The sequence below is a fragment of the Salmo trutta genome, chromosome 36, assembly GCF_901001165.1.
Source record: "Salmo trutta chromosome 36, fSalTru1.1, whole genome shotgun sequence".
In the NCBI taxonomy this organism is placed as follows: domain Eukaryota; kingdom Metazoa; phylum Chordata; class Actinopteri; order Salmoniformes; family Salmonidae; genus Salmo; species Salmo trutta.
The window spans coordinates 2,065,108-2,085,493 of record NC_042992.1 but is presented as its reverse complement, the minus strand read 5'-3'; the positions used below and the strand labels follow the sequence as shown (position 1 = coordinate 2,085,493).

At 45.9% G+C, this 20,386-nt stretch overlaps 1 protein-coding gene across 1 annotated transcript in view; it reads right to left on the bottom strand.

Moving 5' to 3' along the window:
• runx1t1 (RUNX1 partner transcriptional co-repressor 1) overlaps positions 1–20,386 on the bottom strand; it is a 157,605-nt gene that overhangs the window by 39,240 nt on the left and 97,979 nt on the right. Inside the window, exons 3-5 of the mRNA XM_029734625.1 lie at positions 19,106–19,350; positions 16,895–16,984; positions 9,225–9,409 (exon numbers count right to left, since the gene is read on the bottom strand). Of these exons, the coding sequence (XP_029590485.1) occupies positions 9,225–9,409; positions 16,895–16,984; positions 19,106–19,350 (520 nt within the window). The remainder of the gene's footprint in view (positions 1–9,224; positions 9,410–16,894; positions 16,985–19,105; positions 19,351–20,386) is intronic.

The following is a 20,386-nucleotide window of genomic DNA, read 5'->3' as shown; positions in this document are numbered from 1 at the left end:
GAGGACAGACTGAGAAGGGCTTAGCCAACTGTATCGGTGCAGGAGGACAGACTGAGAAGGGCTTAGCCAGCCGTTCTGGTGCAGGAGGACTGACTGAGAAGGGCTTGGCCAGCTGTATTGGTGCAGGAGGACAGACTGAGAAGGGCTTAGCCAGCTGTATTGGTGCAGGTGGACAGACTGAGAAGGGCTTGGCCAGCTGTATTGGTGCAGGAGGACAGACTGAGAAGAGCTTGGCCAGCTGTATTGGTGCAGGAGGACAGACTGAGAAGGGCTTAGCCAGCTGTATTGGTGCAGGAGGACAGACTGAGAAGGGCTTAGCCAGCCGTTCTGGTGCAGGAGGACAGACTGAAAAGGGCTTGGCCAGCTGTATTGGTGCAGGAGGACAGACTGAGAAGGGCTTAGCCAGCTGTATTGGTGCAGGACGACAGACTGAGAAGGGCTTAGATAGCTGTATTGGTGCAGGAGGACAGACTGAGAAGGGCTTAGCCAGCTGTATTGGTGCAGGAGGACAGACTGAGAAGGGCTTAGCCAGCTGTTCTGGTGCAGGAGGACAGACTGAGAAGGGCTTAGCCAGCTGTTCTGGTGCAGGAGGACAGACTGAGAAGGGCTTAGCCAGCTGTTCTGGTGCAGGAGGACAGACTGAGAAGAGCTTAGCCAGCTGTATTGGTCAGGAGGACAGACTGAGAAGGGCTTAGACAGCTGTATTGGTGCAGGAGGACAGACTGAGAAGGGCTTGGCCAGCTGTATTGGTGCAGGAGGACAGACTGAGAAGGGCTTAGCCAGCTGTATTGGTGCAGGAGGACAGACTGAGAAGGGCTTAGCCAGCTGTATTGGTGCAGGAGGACAGACTGAGAAGGGCTTAGCCAGCTGTATTGGTGCAGGAGGACAGACTGAGAAGGGCTTAGCCAGCTGTATTGGTGCAGGAGGACAGACTGAGAAGGGCTTAGCCAGCTGTATTGGTGCAGGAGGACAGACTGAGAAGGGCTTAGTCAGCTGTATTGGTGCAGGACGCTCATCTGTATGTGTTATAATCCCCCATCGTTCCTGTACTCCCCAGGCTATATCTGAGTGCGTCCCAAATAGAACCCTGTTCCATATTTAGTGCACTACTTTTGACCAGGGCCATTAGGATTCCTGTCAATGGGCCCTGATCAAAAGCAGTGCACTACATAGGAAATAGGGTTCCATTTGGGACGTAGGCTAACTCTCCATGCATTACACAGCAGCCAGCACAATGCAAGTATTACATAAATATATATATATCTCATCCAGGCTTTTCACCATTGTTCTGGGAACCTGAGGTGGGAATTCTCTGTATCAGATTCTGGGTTTCTTTTCTCTTCTTCTCTGTGTTAAAGTAGGTATGGGCTAATCCTCCTAGGGATTTGTCCTTTCAATTCAAACAGCACACACACACACACACTGCCTTCAGCAGCGCACTGATATACAGCTGGAATACTCAGTTTGGTTATCTTTATCTTCTACTCTCTATTTGAAACAGACCGCTGGTCTGGAGGGTTTAACTGGTTTCAGGATCCTGGCTCTGTCTCTCTCTCTCTCTGTCTCTCAAATCAAATCAAAATGTGGAGGCTATATACAGGGGGTTACGGTACAGAGTCAATGTGGAGGCTATATACAGGGGGTACCAGTACAGAGTCAATGTGGAGGTTATATACAGGGTGTTACGGTACAGAGTCAATGTGGAGGCTATATACAGGGGGTACCGGTACAGAGTCAATGTGGAGGCTATATACAGGGGGGACCAGTTCAGAGTCAATGTGGAGGCTATATACAGGGGGTACCGGTACAGAGTCAATGTGGAGGCTATATACAGGGTGTTATGGTACAGAGTCAATGTGGGGGCTATATACAGGGTGTTACGGTACAGAGTCAATGTGGAGGCTCTATACAGGGTGTACCGGTACAGAGTCAATGTGGAGACTATATACAGGGGTTACTGGTACAGAGTCAATGTGGAGGCTATATACAGGGGGTACCGGTACAGAGTCAATGTGGAGGGGCACCGGTTAGTCGAGGTAATTGAAGTAATATGTACATGTATGTAGAGTTACTAAAGTGACAACACAAATAGTCTGGGTAGCCATTTGATTAGATGTTCAGGAGTCTTATGTCTTGGGGGTAGAATCTGTTTAGAAGCCTCTTAGACCTAGACTTGGCATTCCGGTACCGCTTGCCGTGCGGTAGCAGAGAGAACAGTGTATGACTAGGGTGGCTGGAGTATTTGAACATTTTTTAGGGCCTTCCTCTCTGACACCGCCTGGTATAGAGATCCTGGACAAATATAGGTTGTATTTACAATGTTGTTTGTGCTCCACTTTTCTTGTGGCAACACTGTGGTACTTAATCTAATAGATATGGGAGTGTCATGACGTTGCCCTCTTTGGGTACAGCGAGCACAGTTGACCCCCTCCCCCTCTACCATCCCCCTACTTCTGCACCATCTCCCTCTGTCTCCTACACCCAGGCTGCTCTGGTCATAAGGCAGTCGTAAATTCCAAAGGGAATGTCCTGCCTCATGGCCACAGTTTTGAGACAGAGTGAGTTTTCATAGAGAACAAAGGATTCTTCCACCTCACAGAATTGGAGAACTGAATGACATTTATGTTCTGGAGAAGGTATAAAAGATCGGTGAAGAATCCAGCTACGAACTGGTCCGTTTGGTACAATTTTGTGAAACTCATGAGAGACAATACGGCCATATTACCATAATAATGTTTATATGATAGCCTCAGCTATGAGACTTACATCTAAATGGTTGTATAAAGTTAATGAATAAGGATAAACCTATTTGGAATATGTTGGGATGCTTGTAAGATGTTAATGTGAGAGAATTGTATTTTCTGTTTAAAGCTTTACCAAGTCACCGGCACACCCCCAGGGACACAGACAGGACAGGGCGTCATGTGACAGCCTTTTCTACGTTCAGTATATGAACTCCCACCCAGGGTTTCTTTCCCCAGACCAGCTTACCTCGATAACGAGAGGGCCAAGGTTTGACCATGCATCCCTCTACTGAACTTTAACCATACCACATGGTTAAACTCATAGACTATCGATACCGACAGAATAATAACAAGTCTTTGATATTAATTACTAGTCTACAGCTAGGAATTCGGTATCATTGAACTCGAAGACCACCGGAAACATCCATTCTATAACGACATTAATGAATGTCGCTTTGAAAGATCCATTCTAACCAAGAGAGAGAGAGAGAGGACAAAACTCTCCAATAGAACCAAACTCTCCAATAAGGGTCCCGATGACACACTGAGTGTAAATATATATATTGATTGCATTTGTTCCTGAATGAGTGAGTGTTCATGTGCAAAGGATTATCATATCAATTGTTAATATTTATCAACTCTGTTGTGCCGTCTCAGCTGGCCTTTATCACCCTTTGTTTAACAAGCCGCCATGCCGGTTTAGCCCACTAGGGCACATTCCTTTATCATTGCTTTGTAACGATACCTACTGTTTTGTATGCTTTCTGTGAATTACTTAGTTTAGTAAATAAATGATTTTAAGACAATTGATGTATGGATGACTTAGTGAAGACTGGGTTCGTGCAGGTAACCAACAATTTATGACATTTGGAATGAGACTGACGAGGTAAACGAATACATCATTAATCAGAAGACTCGTAGATCAGATATTATAATATCTGAAAGCTATATTAGGAAAAGTATAACTTTGTAATCTGAATATTTTCCTTGGTGCCCCGACCTTCTAGTTAATTACAGTTACACGATTAATCAGTTTAATCACGTAATAATAATTACAGAGAGTTATTTGATAAACATGTCTTCAGTTAATGGTGCCCCAAAGACACGACATATATGGAGCCCCCGTGCGAGGAATCTAATTGGACTTCGCTGTGGAATTCTATATATCAATTGTGAAAAAAACTTGTTTATTCTTTCCAAAGTGTCAAATAATTTGTTTTGTCATGATTTGGTTGGGTCTAATTGTGTTGCTGTCCTGGGGCTCTGTGGGGTCTAATTGTGTTGCTGTCCTGGGGCTCTGTGGGGTGTGTTTGTGTTTGTGAACAGAGCCCCAGGACCATCTTGCTTAGGGGACTCTTCTCCAGGTTCATCTCTCTGTAGGTGATGGCTTTGTTATGGAAGGTTCCAGAATCACTTCCATTTAGGTGGTTGTTAAATGTAACAGCTCTTTTCTGTTTAGGGCCAAATAGCATTCTAGTTTCCTCTGTTTTGTTCTATTGGTTCTCTCCAATGTGTCAAGTAATTATCTTTTCGTTTTCACATGATTTGGTTGGGTCTAATTGTGTTTGTGAGCAGAGCCCCAAGACCAGCTTGCATAGGGGACTCTTCTCCAGGTTCATCTCTCTGTAGGTGATGGCTTTGTAATGGAAGGGTTGGGAATCACTTCTTTTTAGGTGGTTATAGAATTAAATTGCTCTTTTCTGGATTTTGATAATTAGCGTGAATCGCCCTAATTCGGCTCTGCATGCATTATTTGGTGTTTTACGTTAGAAACGGACGATGTTTTTCCAGAATTCTGCATCCAGAGTGCCAATGATGCAACCCTAGACCTCAAAACCATAAAGGGGAATGCAGATCGCTACACACAGCTGTTTTTGCTACACTCGCAATCACATCTGCTAACCATTTGTATGTGACCAATACAATTTGATTTTGATTTGAGATCGTAATTGAGATGTCAAATGCTATGCTCTTTTTTGATGGCATAGAAGACCCCTTCTTGCCATGTCTCTCAGATCGTTCACAGATTTATGGAAGTTACCTGTGGCGCTACAGGGCAACAGTGTCAAGATGTAATTTGTATTTGTGGTCCTGGCAACTGGACCTTTTTTTGGAACACCATTATTTTGGTCTTACTGAGATTTACTGTCAGGGCCCAGGTCTGTCAGGGCCCAGGTCTGACAGAATCTGTGCAGAAGATCTAGGTGCTGCTGTAGGCCCTCGTTGGTTGGTGACAGAAGTACCAGATCATCAGAAAACAGTAGACATTTGACTTCAGATTCTAGTAGGATGAGGCTGGGTGCTGCAGACTGTTCTTGTGCCCTCCAATTCATTGATACAGTGCATTCGGAAAGTATTCAGACCCCTTGACTTTTTCCCACATTTGTTACGTTACAGCCTTATTCTAAAATTGATTAAATTGTATTTTTTCCCCTCATCAATCTACACACAATACCCCACAATGACAAAGAAAAACAGGTTTTTAGACATGTTTGCAAATGTATATATATAAAAAAAGTATTCAGACCCTTTAATCAGTACTTTGTTGAAGCACCTTTGGCAGAGATTACAGCCTCGAGTCTTCTTGGGTATGACACTACAAGCTTGGCACATCTGTATTTGGGGAGTTTCTCCCATTCTTCTCTGCAGATCCTCTCAAGTTCTGTCAGGTTGGATGGGGAGCGTTGCTGCACAGCTATTTTCAGGTCTCTCCAGAGATATTCAACTGGGTTCATGTCCGGGCCCTGGCTGGGCCACTCAAGTACATTCAGAGACTTGTCCCGAAGCCACTTCTGCGTTGTCTTGGATGTGTGCTTAGGGTCGTTGTCCTGTTGGAAGGTGAACCTTCGCCCCAGTCTGAGGTCCTGAGCTCTATGTAGAAGGTTTTCATCAAGGATATCTCTGTACTTTACTCCGTTAATCTTTCCCTCGATCCTGACTAGTCTCCCAGTCTTCTTGTCCCTGCTGCTGAAAACATCCCCACAGCATGATGCTGCCACCACCATGCTTCACCGTAGGGATGGTGCCAGGTTTCCTCCAGACGTGACGCTTGGCTTTCAGGGCAACAAGTTCAATCTTGCTTTTATCAGACCAGAGAATCTTGTTTCTCATGGTCTGAGAGTCCTTTAGGTGCCTTTTGGCAAACACCAAGTGGAATGTCATGTGCCTTTTACTGAGGAGTGGCTTCCGTCTGGTCACTCTACCATAAAGGCCTGATTGGTGGAGTGCTGCAGAGATGGTTGTCCTTCTGGAAGGTTCTCCCATCTCCACAGAAGAACTCTAGAGCTCTGTCAGATATACCATCAGGTTTTGGGTCACCTCCCTGATCAAGGCCCTTCTCGCTGATTGCTCAGTTTGGCCGGGTGGCCAGGTCTAGGAAGAGTCTTGGTGGTTCCAAAGTTCTTCCATTTAAGAATAATGGAGGCCAAAGTGTTCTTGGGGACCTTCAATGCTGAAGAAATTTTTTGGTACTTTTCCCCAGATCTGTGCCTCGACACAATCCTGTCTCGGAGTTCTATGGACAATTCCTTCAACCTCATGGCTTGGTTTTTCTCAGAACCTATATAGACAGGTGTGTGCCTTTCCAAATCATGCCCAATCAACTTAATATTCCACAGGTGGACTCCAGTCAAGTTGTAGAAACATCTCAAGGATGATCAATGGAAACAGGATGCACATGAGCTCAATTTCAAGTCTCTTAGAAAAGGTTCTGAATACTTATGTAAATAAGATATTTCAGTTTTTTATTTTTATTACATTTGTAGGGGCACAGGGGTCTAAGGCACTGCATCACAGTGCTAAAGGCGTCACTATAGACCCGGGTTTGATCCCAGGCTCTGTCACAGCGGGCCGCGACCTGGAGACCCATGAGGTGGCGCACAATTGGACAAGCGTCGTCCAGGTTAGGGGAGGGTTTGGCCTGCTGGGATGTCCGCGTCCCATCACACTCTAGCGACTCCTTGTGGTGGGCCAGGCACATGCACGCTGACTTCGGACTCCAGCTTTGCGGTGTTTCCTTCGACACATTGGTGTGGCTGGCTTCCAAGTTAAATGTCAAGAAGCAGTGCAGCTTGACAGGGTCGTGTTCTGGAAGGACGCATGGCTCTCGACCTTCACCTCTCCCGAGTCCTTACGGGAGTTCTTAGAGCTACCAGGCATCAACCCCAACCTCACCTGTCAGGTGTTATCCTCCAGAACCAGCAGACACCAACCTCACCTGTCAGGTGTTATCCTCCAGAGCCAGCAGACACCAACCTCACCTGTCAGGTGTTCTCCTCCAGAACCAGCAGACATCAACCTTACCTGTCAGGTGTTCTCCTCCAGAACCAGCAGACATCAACACCAACCTCACCTGTCAGGTGTTCTCCTCCAGAACCAGCAGACACCAACCTCACCTGTCAGGTGTTCTCCTCCAGAGCCAGCAGACATCAACCTCACCTGTCAGGTGTTCCCCTCCAGAACCAGCAGACATCAACACCAACCTCACCTGTCAGGTGTTCTCCTCCAGAACCAGCAGACACCAACCTCACCTGTCAGGTGTTCTCCTCCAGAGCCAGCAGACATCAACCTCACCTGTCAGGTGTTCTCCTCCAGAGCCAGCAGACATCAACCTCACATGTCAGGTGTTATCCTCCAGAGCCAGCAGACATCAACACCAACCTCACCTGTCAGGTGTTCTCCTCCAGAACCAGCAGACACCAACCTCACCTGTCAGGTGTTATCCTCCAGAGCCAGCAGACATCAACACCAACCTCACCTGTCAGGTGTTCTCCTCTAGAACCAGCAGACATCAACCTCACCTGTCAGGTGTTATCCTCCAGAGCCAGCAGACATCAACACCAACCTCACCTGTCAGGTGTTCTCCTCCAGAACCAGCAGACACCAACCTCACCTGGCAGGTGTTCTCCTCCAGAACCAGCAGACATCAACCTCACCTGTCAGGTGTTCTCCTCCAGAGCCAGCAGACATCAACCTCACCTGTCAGGTGTTATCCTCCAGAACCAGCAGACATCAACCTTACCTGTCAGGTGTTCTCCTCCAGAACCAGCAGACACCAACACCAACCTCACCTGTCAGGTGTTCTCCTCCAGAACCAGCAGACATCAACCCCAACCCCAACTGTCAGGTGTTCTCCTCCAGAGCCAGCAGACATCAACCCCAACCCCACCTGTCAGGTGTTCTCCTCCAGAGCCAGCAGACATCAACCCCAACCTCACCTGTCAGGTGTTCTCCTCCAGAACCAGCAGACATCAACCTCACCTGTCAGGTGTTCTCCTCCAGAGCCAGCAGACATCAACACCAACCTTACCTGTCAGGTGTTCTCCTCCAGAACCAGCAGACACCAACACCAACCCCACCTGTCAGGTGTTCTCCTCCAGAGCCAGCAGACATCAACCTCACCTGTCAAGTGTTCTCCTCCAGAGCCAGCAGACATCAACCTCACCTGTCATGTGTTCTCCTCCAGAACCAGCAGACATCAACCTCACCTGTCAAGTGTTCTCTTCCAGAGCCAGCAGACATCAACCCCACCTGTCAGGTGTTCTCCTCCAGAGCCAGCAGACATCAACCTCACCTGTCAGGTGTTCTCCTCCAGAACCAGCAGACATCAACCCCAACCTCACCTGTCAGGTGTTCTCCTCCAGAACCAGCAGACATCAACCTCACCTGTCAGGTGTTCTCCTCCAGAGCCAGCAGACATCAACACCAACCTTACCTGTCAGGTGTTCTCCTCCAGAACCAGCAGACACCAACACCAACCCCACCTGTCAGGTGTTCTCCTCCAGAGCCAGCAGACATCAACCTCACCTGTCAAGTGTTCTCCTCCAGAGCCAGCAGACATCAACCTCACCTGTCAGGTGTTCTCCTCCAGAACCAGCAGACACCAACCTCACCTGTCAGGTGTTCTCCTCCAGAACCAGCAGACATCAACACCAACCTCACCTGTCAGGTGTTCCCCTCCAGAACCAGCAGACATCAACCTCACCTGTCAGGTGTTCTCCTCCAGAACCAGCAGACATCAACACCAACCTCACCTGTCAGGTGTTCTCCTCCAGAACCAGCAGACACCAACCTCACCTGTCAGGTGTTATCCTCCAGAACCAGCAGACATCAACCTCACCTGTCAGGTGTTCTCCTCCAGAACCAGCAGACACCAACACCAACCTCACCTGTCAGGTGTTCTCCTCCAGAACCAGCAGACATCAACACCAACCTCACCTGTCAGGTGTTCTCCTCCAGAACCAGCCGACACCAACCTCAACTGTCAGGTGTTCTCCTCCAGAGCCAGCAGACATCAACCTCACCTGTCAGGTGTTCTCCTCCAGAACCAGCAGACATCAACCTCACCTGTCAGGTGTTCTCTTCCAGAGCCAGCAGACATCAACCTCACCTGTCAGGTGTTCTCCTCCAGAACCAGCAGACACCAACCTCACCTGTCAGGTGTTCTCCTCCAGAACCAGCAGACATCAACATCAACCTCACCTGTCAGGTGTTCTCCTCTTGCCGTTGTCGTTGAGGTCTAGGAGTAGTTCTGAGGAGTCGACGGGGGAGGTGGTGGAGCAGGTGTCGAGGAGTAGCTGTTCGTGTTGGGCCAGGTACTGAGCTGGGTTCTGCTTGGCCAGACGAGCACAGTGCAGCAGCTCCCGCTGTAATAGAGGCAGGTTGGCCTGTAGGGGGGAAGACAGCGGTCACGATCTGGAACTGCTGGGTACTGACTGACAGACAGTACACGAAAACAAAACTGTATATTACCTGGCATCCTCTGATATACCACACGTAACAATACCACATCTTGAAATAGTGATTCAAATCTAGCGCTGTCTAAATGTGGTCTCTGGGTCGCTGAAACATACAGTAAGAGATCTGTCATCATCTGAAGAGGACCCAAACATTACCCTCTATCTGAAGAGAGGACCCAAACCATTACCCTCTATCTGAAGAGAGGACCCAAACCATTATCCTCTATCTGAAGAGAGGACCCAAACCATTACCCTCTATCTGAAGAGAGGAACCAAACCATTACCCTCTATCTGAAGAGAGGACCCAAACCATTACCCTCTATCTGAAGAGAGGAACCAAACCATTACCCTCTATCTGAAGAGAGGACCCAAACCATTACCCTCTATCTGAAGAGAGGACCCAAACCATTACCCTCTATCTGAAGAGAGGACCCAAACCATTACCCTCTATCTGAAGAGAGGACCCAAACCATTACCCTCTATCTGAAGAGAGGACCCAAACCATTATCCTCTATCTGAAGAGAGGACCCAAACCATTACCCTCTATCTGAAGAGAGGACCCAAAACCATTACCCTCTATCTGAAGAGAGGACCCAAACCATTACCCTCTATCTGAAGAGAGGACCCAAACCATTATCCTCTATCTGAAGAGAGGACCCAAACCATTATCCTCAGTGGCATAGATGTAGTTTATCCATTAGCATCTCTACTGTGATGTGTTGTAGTGACATGCTAGGCTGTAGTTTATTCCATTAGCATCTCTACTGTGATCTGTGTTGTAGTGACATGCTAGGCTGTAGTTTATCCATTAGCATCTCTACTGTGATGTGTTGTAGTGACATGCTAGGCTGTAGTTTATCCATTAGCATCTCTACTGTGATCTGTGTTGTAGTGACATGCTAGGCTGTAGTTTATTCCATTAGCATCTCTACTGTGATCTGTGTTGTAGTGACATGCTAGGCTGTAGTTTATCCATTAGCATCTCTACTGTGATGTGTTGTAGTGACATGCTAGGCTGTAGTTTATCCATTAGCATCTCTACTGTGATCTGTGTTGTAGTGACATGCTAGGCTGTAGTTTATTCCATTAGCATCTCTACTGTGATGTGTGTTGTAGTGACATGCTAGGCTGTAGTTTATTCCATTAGCATCTCTACTGTGATCTGTGTTGTAGTGACATGCTAGGCTGTAGTTTATCCATTAGCATCTCTACTGTGATCTGTGTTGTAGTGACATGCTAGGCTGTAGTTTATCCATTAGCATCTCTACTGTGATCTGTGTTGTAGTGACATGCTAGGCTGTAGTTTATCCATTAGCATCTCTACTGTGATCTGTGTTGTAGTGACATGCTAAGCTGTAGTTTACCCATTAGCATCTCTACTGTGATCTGTGTTGTAGTGACATGCTAGGCTGTAGTTTATCCATTAGCATCTCTACTGTGATCTGTGTTGTAGTGACATGCTAGGCTGTAGTTTATCCATTAGCATCTCTACTGTGATCTGTGTTGTAGTGACATGCTAGGCTGTAGTTTATCCATTAGCATCTCTACTGTGATCTGTGTTGTAGTGACATGCTAGGCTGTAGTTTATCCATTAGCATCTCTACTGTGATCTGTGTTGTAGTGACATGCTAGGCTGTAGTTTATTCCATTAGCATCTCTACTGTGAAGTTTGAGGGCCTTTGCTCCACTCCAGAGGTTTACACTGTGAGAGCCTAAAAATACTCTAATACTGATTATCTCAAGTCCTAAATGATAAATTTCCTGTGACCCATAATGCATTAGTCCTCCCAGAGATCCCTCTGATTCACCAAGAATATTAAACCACATGCTGTTTTCCATTTGGCACCCTATTCCCTATATAATGCACTACTTTGACCAGGGACTATAGTACTCTAGCCAAAAGTAGTGCACTGTATAGGGAATAGGGTACCATTTCGGACGTACACTGAGAAGCAGAGTGCCACTAACTGCCACCATTACACATAGAATTTGCTGGTATTCATGTTCACCCTGCCCTGATAATAAGTGAGAGAGAGAGTGAGTACGAGCGAGAGAGATAGAGAGAGAGAGCAAGAGAGAGCGAGAGAGAAAGAGAGAGAGCGAGAGAGAAAGAGAGATAGAAAGATGTGGCTGAGCTGCTTTCTCCAAAGACACTCTGGGGGACTTAAAGAGGGTTCTACATGGAACCCAAAAGGGTTCTCCTATGGGGACAGCTGTAGAACCCTTTTGGAACCATTTTTTCTAAGCACGTAGACTCAGAGACAGGATCTCTCTAAGAGAGTAGAGTCAGAGACAGGATCTCTTTAAGAGAGTAGAGTCAGACAGGATCTCTCTAAGAGAGTAGACTCAGAGACAGGATCTCTCTAAGAGAGTAGACTCAGAGACAGGATCTCTCTAAGAGAGTAGACTCATAGACAGGATCTCTCTAAGAGAGTAGAGTCAGACAGGATCTCTCTAAGAGAGTAGACTCCTAGACAGGATCTCTCTAAGAGAGTAGACTCAGAGACAGGATCTCTCTGAGAGATTAGAGTCAGACAGGATCTCTCTAAGAGAGTAGACTCCTAGACAGGATCTCTCTAAGAGAGTAGACTCAGAGACAGGATCTCTCTGAGAGATTAGAGTCAGACAGGATCTCTCTGAGAGAGTAGAGTCAGAGACAGGATCTCTCTGAGAGAGTAGACTCAGAGACAGGATCTCTTTAAGAGAGTAGAGTCAGACAGGATCTCTCTAAGAGAGTAGACTCCTAGACAGGATCTCTCTGAGAGCAGAGTCAGAGACAGGATCTCTCTAAGACAGTAGACTCAGAGACAGGATCTCTTTAAGAGAGTAGAGTCAGACAGGATCTCTCTAAGAGAGTAGACTCCTAGACAGGATCTCTCTAAGAGAGTAGACTCAGAGACAGGATCTCTCTAAGAGAGTAGACTCAGAGACAGGATCTCTCTAAGAGAGTAGACTCAGAGACAGGATCTCTCTAAGAGAGTAGACTCAGAGACAGGATCTCTCTAAGAGAGTAGACTCAGAGACAGGATCTCTCTAAGAGAGTAGAGTCAGAGACAGGATCTCTCTAAGAGAGTAGAGTCAGAGACAGGATCTCTCTAAGAGAGTAGACTCAGAGACAGGATCTCTCTAAGAGAGTAGAGTCAGAGACAGGATCTCTCTAAGAGAGTAGAGTCAGAGACAGGATCTCTCTAAGAGAGTAGAGTCAGAGACAGGATCTCTCTAAGAGAGTAGAGTCAGAGACAGGATCTCTCTAAGAGAGTAGAGTCAGAGACAGGATCTCTCTAAGAGAGTAGACTCAGAGACAGGATCTCTCTAAGAGAGTAGAGTCAGAGACAGGATCTCTCTAAGAGAGTAGACTCCTAGACAGGATCTCTCCTCCTTTTGTTTTTACTTTGTCCTCTTTCTTTCTTTCTTTCTTTCTTTCTTTCTTTCTTTCTTTCTCATCACTCGCTCAGCTCCATCATTCCTCACCCCACTATCTTCATCTCTCTCTCTTCCTCCATCTCTTTCTCTCTCTCTCTCTGTCTCTCTCCCCTCTCTCCCTCTCTCTCCCTCTCTCTCTCCTCCCTCTCTCCCTCTCTCTCTCTCCCTCTCTCTCCCTCTCTCTCTCTCTCCTCCCTCTCTCCCTCTCTCTCCCTCTCTCTCCCTCTCTCTCTCTCTCAGCCCTCTTTCTCTCTATTACAGCTTCTAGTTGTCTTGTATATTCAGTCCATTGTGAGCTGCTTTGATGGACCACTATTACATCAGTAATTGACTACAGTCAGGAAGACACAACACCAAGTGTCAGTCACTAGGCTGTCTGTGCTTCTCTCTCCCCGGCTTAATGGGCCTTTCATAGTTTATGATAGTAATTACCCAACAAAACAAAACAAAAATAAATATAAAATTGACTGCTTTGACGTCATTGAACTGGGTTTTCATTAATAGGAGGTCATCGTAACAGTGAGGAAATGTGTGATGCCTTTTTAACAAGCAAAGAATCCATAGGAAGATAATGGATATAGATCCTGGTCTAAAGTAGTGCACTATATATAGGGAATAGGGTGGCATAGGGCTCTGGTCTAAAGTAGTGCACTATATAGGGAATAGGGTGGCATAGGGCTCTGGTCTAAAGTAGTGCACTATATAGGGAATAGGGTGCTATAGCACTCTGGTCTAAAGTAGTGCACTATATAGGGAATAGGGTGCCATAGGGCTCTGGTCTAAAGTAGTGCACTATATAGGGAATAGGGTGCCATAGGGCTCTGGTCTAAAGTAGTGCACTATATAGGGAATAGGGTTCTATAGGGCTCTGGTCTAAAGTAGTGCACTATATAGGGAATAGGGTTCCATAGGACTCTGGTCTAAAGTAGTGCACTATATAGGGAATAGGGTTCCATAGGGCTCTGGTCTAAAGTAGTGCACTATATAGGGAATAGGGTGCCATAGGGCTCTGGTCTAAAGTAGTGCACTATGTAGGGAATAGGGTGTCATAGGGCTCTGATGTGTTCCTTACACAAAGCTACGTGTTCAGACTCTCCCATGCCGAATAGCCTGGAGCCACAAGGTTTTTCTTTCGCGGGCTCTATTTTCCTACGTGGGTTGCATTGTGAACCGTCGGTCGGGATTTTCGACCTGGTTACATGTACACTGAATAGCGATGCAGCTTCTCGGGCATGTTTTGTTATTTCCAAAAATCGAAGACGAAGTTGGCTCTTCCTTTTTATGACATGAATCCCGACTCGGAGTATAGAGGTGTGAATTAAGAACAAAAATGAATGTTCTGATTCTGGAACAGACAAATACGATGACGACTAATGTCAATAACAAAGACCTTCCGGTGCTGGCAGCCATTAAAACAACACATCACATCGTAGGCTACACTCTTTTCTCTCTCCCCCCCCTCTCTCTCTCTCTCTCTCTCTCTCTCTCTCTCTCTCTCTCTCTCTCTCTCCCCTCTCTCTCTCCCTCCCCTCTCTCTCTCCCCTCTCTCTCTCTCCCGTCTCTCTCTCCCTTTCTCCCTCTATCTCTCTCTTCCAAGCAGGGGATTGAAGGGAGAAGGAGATGGTTGCCGGGTGACATTAGCCTGATGAAAACCCCCAGCCAACCTAATGCAGATTGTTGCAGCTGCTCTCAGGTCTCTTCCGTCTCTAGCAGGCACCTATAAAAGCCCCCGTTCCCACTCACCACTCCCTTCCATATGGTCTCTGGCATTAAATGCCCCGTAGACGGAGAGAGAGAGAGAAAAACGTGTTCATTTCCAACACTCCCTACTGACTCAATGATACAGCAACCATATGGCAGGGAGTGGAGAGATGAGAGAGAGTGAAGAGAGAGATAATTTATAGAGAGGGAGAGCGAGAGAGAGATAGTTGGTGGAGAGGGAGATGGGGAGAAAGAGAGAGAGAGAGAGAGAGAGAGAGAGAGAGAGAGAGAGAGAGCGAGAGAGAGAGAGGGGGAGAGGAAAATCCTTGACTATCTTCAGATTGTACAGGCCACCGTAAGCAGACCTGACTCTCGAGAGATGACAGGCTATTTGCCCGCTGTCCACACAATGAGGTGGAAACTGAGCTGCACTTTCTAATCTCCTGTTAAATATATGACCACATTAGAGACACATATTTCCCACAGACCCACAAAGAATTTGAAAACAAATCAAACATTGATAAACTCCCATATCTGTTAGGCGAAATACCGCAGTGTGAAGTCACAGCAGCAAGATTTGTGGCCCTTTGTCATCAGAAAAGGACAACCAGTGGAACACAAATTACATTGTAAATACAACCCAGTGTAAATACAATTTAACTCGAGCCTACCAGACGAGCAAATTACTTCTATGCTCGCTTCGAAGCAAGCAACACATGAAGAATGGATGAATTTATAAATACATTTGATTGATGAGAGCATGTTTCGGACGACTGTGTGATCACGCTCTCCATAGTCGATGTGAGCAAGACCTTTAAACAGGTCAACATTAACAAGGCTGTAGGGCCAGACGGATTACCAGGACGTGTACTGCGAGCATTCGTCTGTAGCCATGAAGTGCTTTGAAAGGCTGGTCATGGCTCACATCAACAACCTTATCCCAGAAACCCTAGACCCACTCCAATTTGCATACCACCCCAACATATACACAGATGACGCAATCTCTATTGCACTCCACACTGCCCTTTCCCACCTGGACAAAAGGAACACCTATGTGAGAATGCTGTTCATTGACTACAGCTCAGCGTTCAACACCATAGTGCCCTCAAAGCTCATCACTAAGCTAAGGACCCTGGGACTAAACACCTCCCTCTGCAACTGGATCCTGGACTTCCTGATGGGCCGCCCCCAGGTGGTAAGGGTAGGTAACAACATGGCCAGGCACGACTCCGACACCATCATTAAGTTTGCCGACGACACAACAGTGGTAGGCCTGATCCCCGACAACGACGAGACAGCCTATAGGGAAGACCGAGCACGCCCCCATTCTCATCGACGGGGCAACACACCAAGACAGTCGTGAAGAAGGCATGACAAAGCCTATTCCCACTCAGAAGACTGAAAAGATCATTTTCTTGATGGCCAAAAAGCTACATTTTAGTCTCATCTGACCAGAGTACCTTATTCCATATGTTTGGGGAGTCTCCCACATGCCTTTTGGCAAACACCAAACGTGTTTGCTTATTTGTTTCTGGCCACTCTACCGTAAAGCCCAGCTCTGTGGAGTGTACGTCCATTACATGAAATAGCCTAGTGGTTAGAGCGTTGGACTAGTAACCGGAAGGTTGCCAGATCGAATCTCTGAGCTGACAAGGTTAAAAATCTGTTGTTCTTCCCCCTGAACAAGGCAGTTAACCCACTGTCACTGGTAGGCCATCATTGTAAATAGGAATTTGTTCTGAACTGACTTGCCCAGTTAAATAAAGGTAAAATAAAATCTGTAAAATCTGTACCTGACGTCAAATCATTATTGGATGCATACAGAGGGACAGGGCTACATCTGTTCATGTGTCTCATGGAGAAAAGCAACAACGAAGCAAACACTGCGTCCCAAATGGCACCTTATTCCCTACTTAGTGCACTACTTTTGACCAGGACCCATATGGAATAGGGTACCAAAAGTAGTGCACTAAAGTAGGTAATAAGGTGTCATTTGGGATACATTATAACAATAGATGCCCAGTAGACTAGAATAGAGTGAACAGGGACAGACAGGGGGGTCAGACCAGTCCAGACCTCCCCTCAACTAGACTCATGATATTTCACTGGGGGGTTAAGTTAGGTCAAATCGTATTTCCACTTAAAATCCATGAAATGAAATGAGGTTTAATGCTTCTAGGCTTTCTTCCATCCAAGGAATGAAGGAATGAAAAACAGACTGCGTCTGGTTAAATGGTTTCCAGATCTGCGGACTGGCTGTGTCCTCCCTCCTTGTGCGATACTACTTACCTTCAGGAACGGGATGACAAAAGGGCGGAGAGGGAAGTTGGTCGCTTCTTGTAACTTGGAGTGGAATTCCTCTATGGATAACGTTGAATTCTGGGTCAGAGAAAAAGAGAGAGAGAGAGAGAGAGAGAGAGAGAGAGAGAGAGAGAGAGAGAGAGAGAGAGAGAGAGAGAGAGAGAGAGAGAGAGACCTGAATACATATGGAATACATTATGTGATAATAAGTTATTGGAAGCTAACCATGTCCTGCCAGGGATTGAATGATTTTAGTTTAATGGAAGACATATGGAGAGACACAGTGAAAGTCTAAGGACTGGCAGGCAGAGCTAGTTCAGACATCTCTTCTGTTCAATACAGTGTGTGTGTTACCACCACTAACACCAGAAGACTACAGCGCTCTGGTCAAAAGGGTACAGGGTGCCATCACATCCCAGTCTTTTACCATACAGACAACTGTGTCTCTAGATAACAGCGACATGTAATGTATGTATCACAGCATCCATCCACACCTGTTTTTAATCTCAACATGGAGGGAGAGGAGATAGTGTTTATCTGAACATGGAGGGGGAGGAGATAGTGTTTATCTGAACATGGAGGGTGAGGAGATAGTGTTTATCTGAACATGGAGGGAGAGGAGATAGTGTTTATCTGAACATGGAGGGGGAGGAGATAGTGTTTATCTGAACATGGAGGGTGATGAGATAGTGTTTATCTGAACATAGAGGGTGAAGAGATAGTGTTTATCTGAACATGGAGGGTGAGGAGATAGTGTTTATCTGAACATGGAGGGAGAGGAGATAGTGTTTATCTGAACGTGGAGGGAGAGGAGATAGTGTTTATCTGAACATGGAGGGAGAGGAGATAGTGTTTATCTGATCGTGGAGGGAGAGGAGATAGTGTTCATCTGAACATGGAGGGAGAGGAGATAGTGTTAATCTGAACATGGAGGGGGAGGAGATAGTGTTTATCTCAACGTGGAGGGAGAGGAGATAGTGTTAATCTGAACATGGAGGTTGAGGAGATAGTGTTAATCTGAACATGGAGGGAGAGGAAATAGTGTTAATCTGAACATGGAGGAGGAGGAGATAGTGTTTATCTGAACATGGAGGGGGAGGAGATAGTGTTTATCTGAACATGGAGGGGGAGGAGATAGTGTTTATCTGAACGTGGAGGGAGAGGAGATAGTGTTTATCTGAACGTGGAGGGAGAGGAGATAGTGTTTATCTGAACGTGGAGGGGGAGGAGATAGTGTTTATCTGAACATGGAGGGGGAGGAGATAGTGTTTATCTGAACGTGGAGGGAGAGGAGATAGTGTTTATCTGAACGTGGAGGGGGAGGAGATAGTGTTTATCTGAACGTGGAGGGGGAGGAGATAGTGTTTATCTGAACGTGGAGGGGGAGGAGATAGTGTTTATCTGAACGTGGAGGGGGAGGAGATAGTGTTTATCTGAACGTGGAGGGGGAGGAGATAGTGTTTATGAACGTGGAGGGGGAGGAGATAGTGTTTATCTGAACGTGGAGGGGGAGGAGATAGTGTTTATCTGAACGGGAGGGGGAGGAGATAGTGTTATCTGAACGTGGAGGGGAGGAGATAGTGTTCTCTGAACGTGGAGGGGGAGGAGATAGTGTTATCTGAACATGAGGGGAGGAGATAGTGTTTATCTGAACATGGAGGGAGAGGAGATAGTGTTTATCTGAACGTGGAGGGGAGAGATAGTGTTTATCTGAACGTGGAGGGGGAGGAGATAGTGTTTATCTGAACGTGGAGGAGAGGAGATAGTGTTTATCTGAACGTGGAGGGGAGGAGATAGTGTTTATCTGAACGTGGAGGGGGAGGAGATAGTGTTTAATCTGAACGTGGAGGGGAGGAGATAGTGTTTATCTGAACGTGAGGGGAGGAGATAGTGTTTATCTGAACGTTGGAGGGGGAGGAGATAGTGTTTATCTGAACGTGGAGGGGGAGGAGATAGTGTTTATCTGAACGTGGAGGGGGAGGAGATAGTGTTTATCTGAACGTGGAGGAGAGGAGATAGGTGTTTATCTGAAACGTGGAGGGGGAGGAGATAGTGTTTTATCTGAACGTGGGAGGGGGAGGAGATAGTGTTTATCTGAACATGGAGGGAGAGGAGATAGTGTTTATCTGAACGTGGAGGGGGAGGAGATAGTGTTTATCTGAACGTGGAGGGGGAGGAGATAGTGGGGGGGGGACTCACCACCAGCCCCAGCACCAGCGTGCGGACGCGTTCTCCGATCTCGGGCGAGATGTCGTTGCCGAACTGCTGCAGCGTGGTGAGGAAACGTTTCAGCTTGCTAAGCTGCCTGGCGCCACACGCCGGAGGGAGTTGCTTATTGGCCAGCGAGGAAGAGCAGGAGGAGCTAGGGCCGTTGCTGAAGCCATTCGGTGGCGAAGGCGCTCCGTTCAACGCCGTGGGGGAGTGGCTGTTGTTGCCGTTGGTTACTAGAGACACAAAGAAGATGGAGAAAATACCACTAGGGTTAATAACACAACAATATAATACCACTAGGGTTAATAACACAACAATATAATAACACTAGGGTTAAACACAACATTATAATACCACTAGGGTTAATAACACAACAATATAATACCACTAGGGTTAATAACACAACAATATAATACCACTAGGGTTAATAACACAACAATATAATACCACTAGGGTTAATAACACAACAATATAATACCACTAGGGTTAAACACAACAATATAATAACACTAGGGTTAAACACAACATTATAATACCACTAGGGTTAAACACAACATTATAATACCACTAGGGTTAATAACACAACAATATAATAACACTAGGGTTAAAAACACAACAATATAATACCACTAGGGTTAAACACAACATTATAATACCACTAGGGTTAATAACACAACAATATAATAACACTAGGGTTAAACACAACAATATAATACCACTAGGGTTAAACACAACATTATAATACCACTAGGGTTAAACACAACAATATAATAACACTAGGGTTAATAACACAACAATATAATAACACTAGGGTTAAACACAACAATATAATACCACTAGGGTTAAACACAACAATATAACAACACTAGGGTTAAACACAACAATATAATAACACTAGGGTTAATAACACAACAATATAATACCACTAGGGTTAAACACAACAATATAATAACACTAGGGTTAAACACAACAATATAATATAATAACACTAGGGTTAAACACAACAATATAATACCACTAGGGTTAATAACACAACAATATAATATAATAACACTAGGGTTAAACACAACAATATAATATAATAACACTAGGGTTAAACACAATATAATACCACTAGGGTTAATAACACAACAATATAATAACACTAGGGTTAATAACACAACAATATAATACCACTAGGGTTAAACACAACAATAATTACCCTAGGTTAATACACACAATATACCTAGGTTAAACACACAATAATAATACCACTAGGTAATAACACAA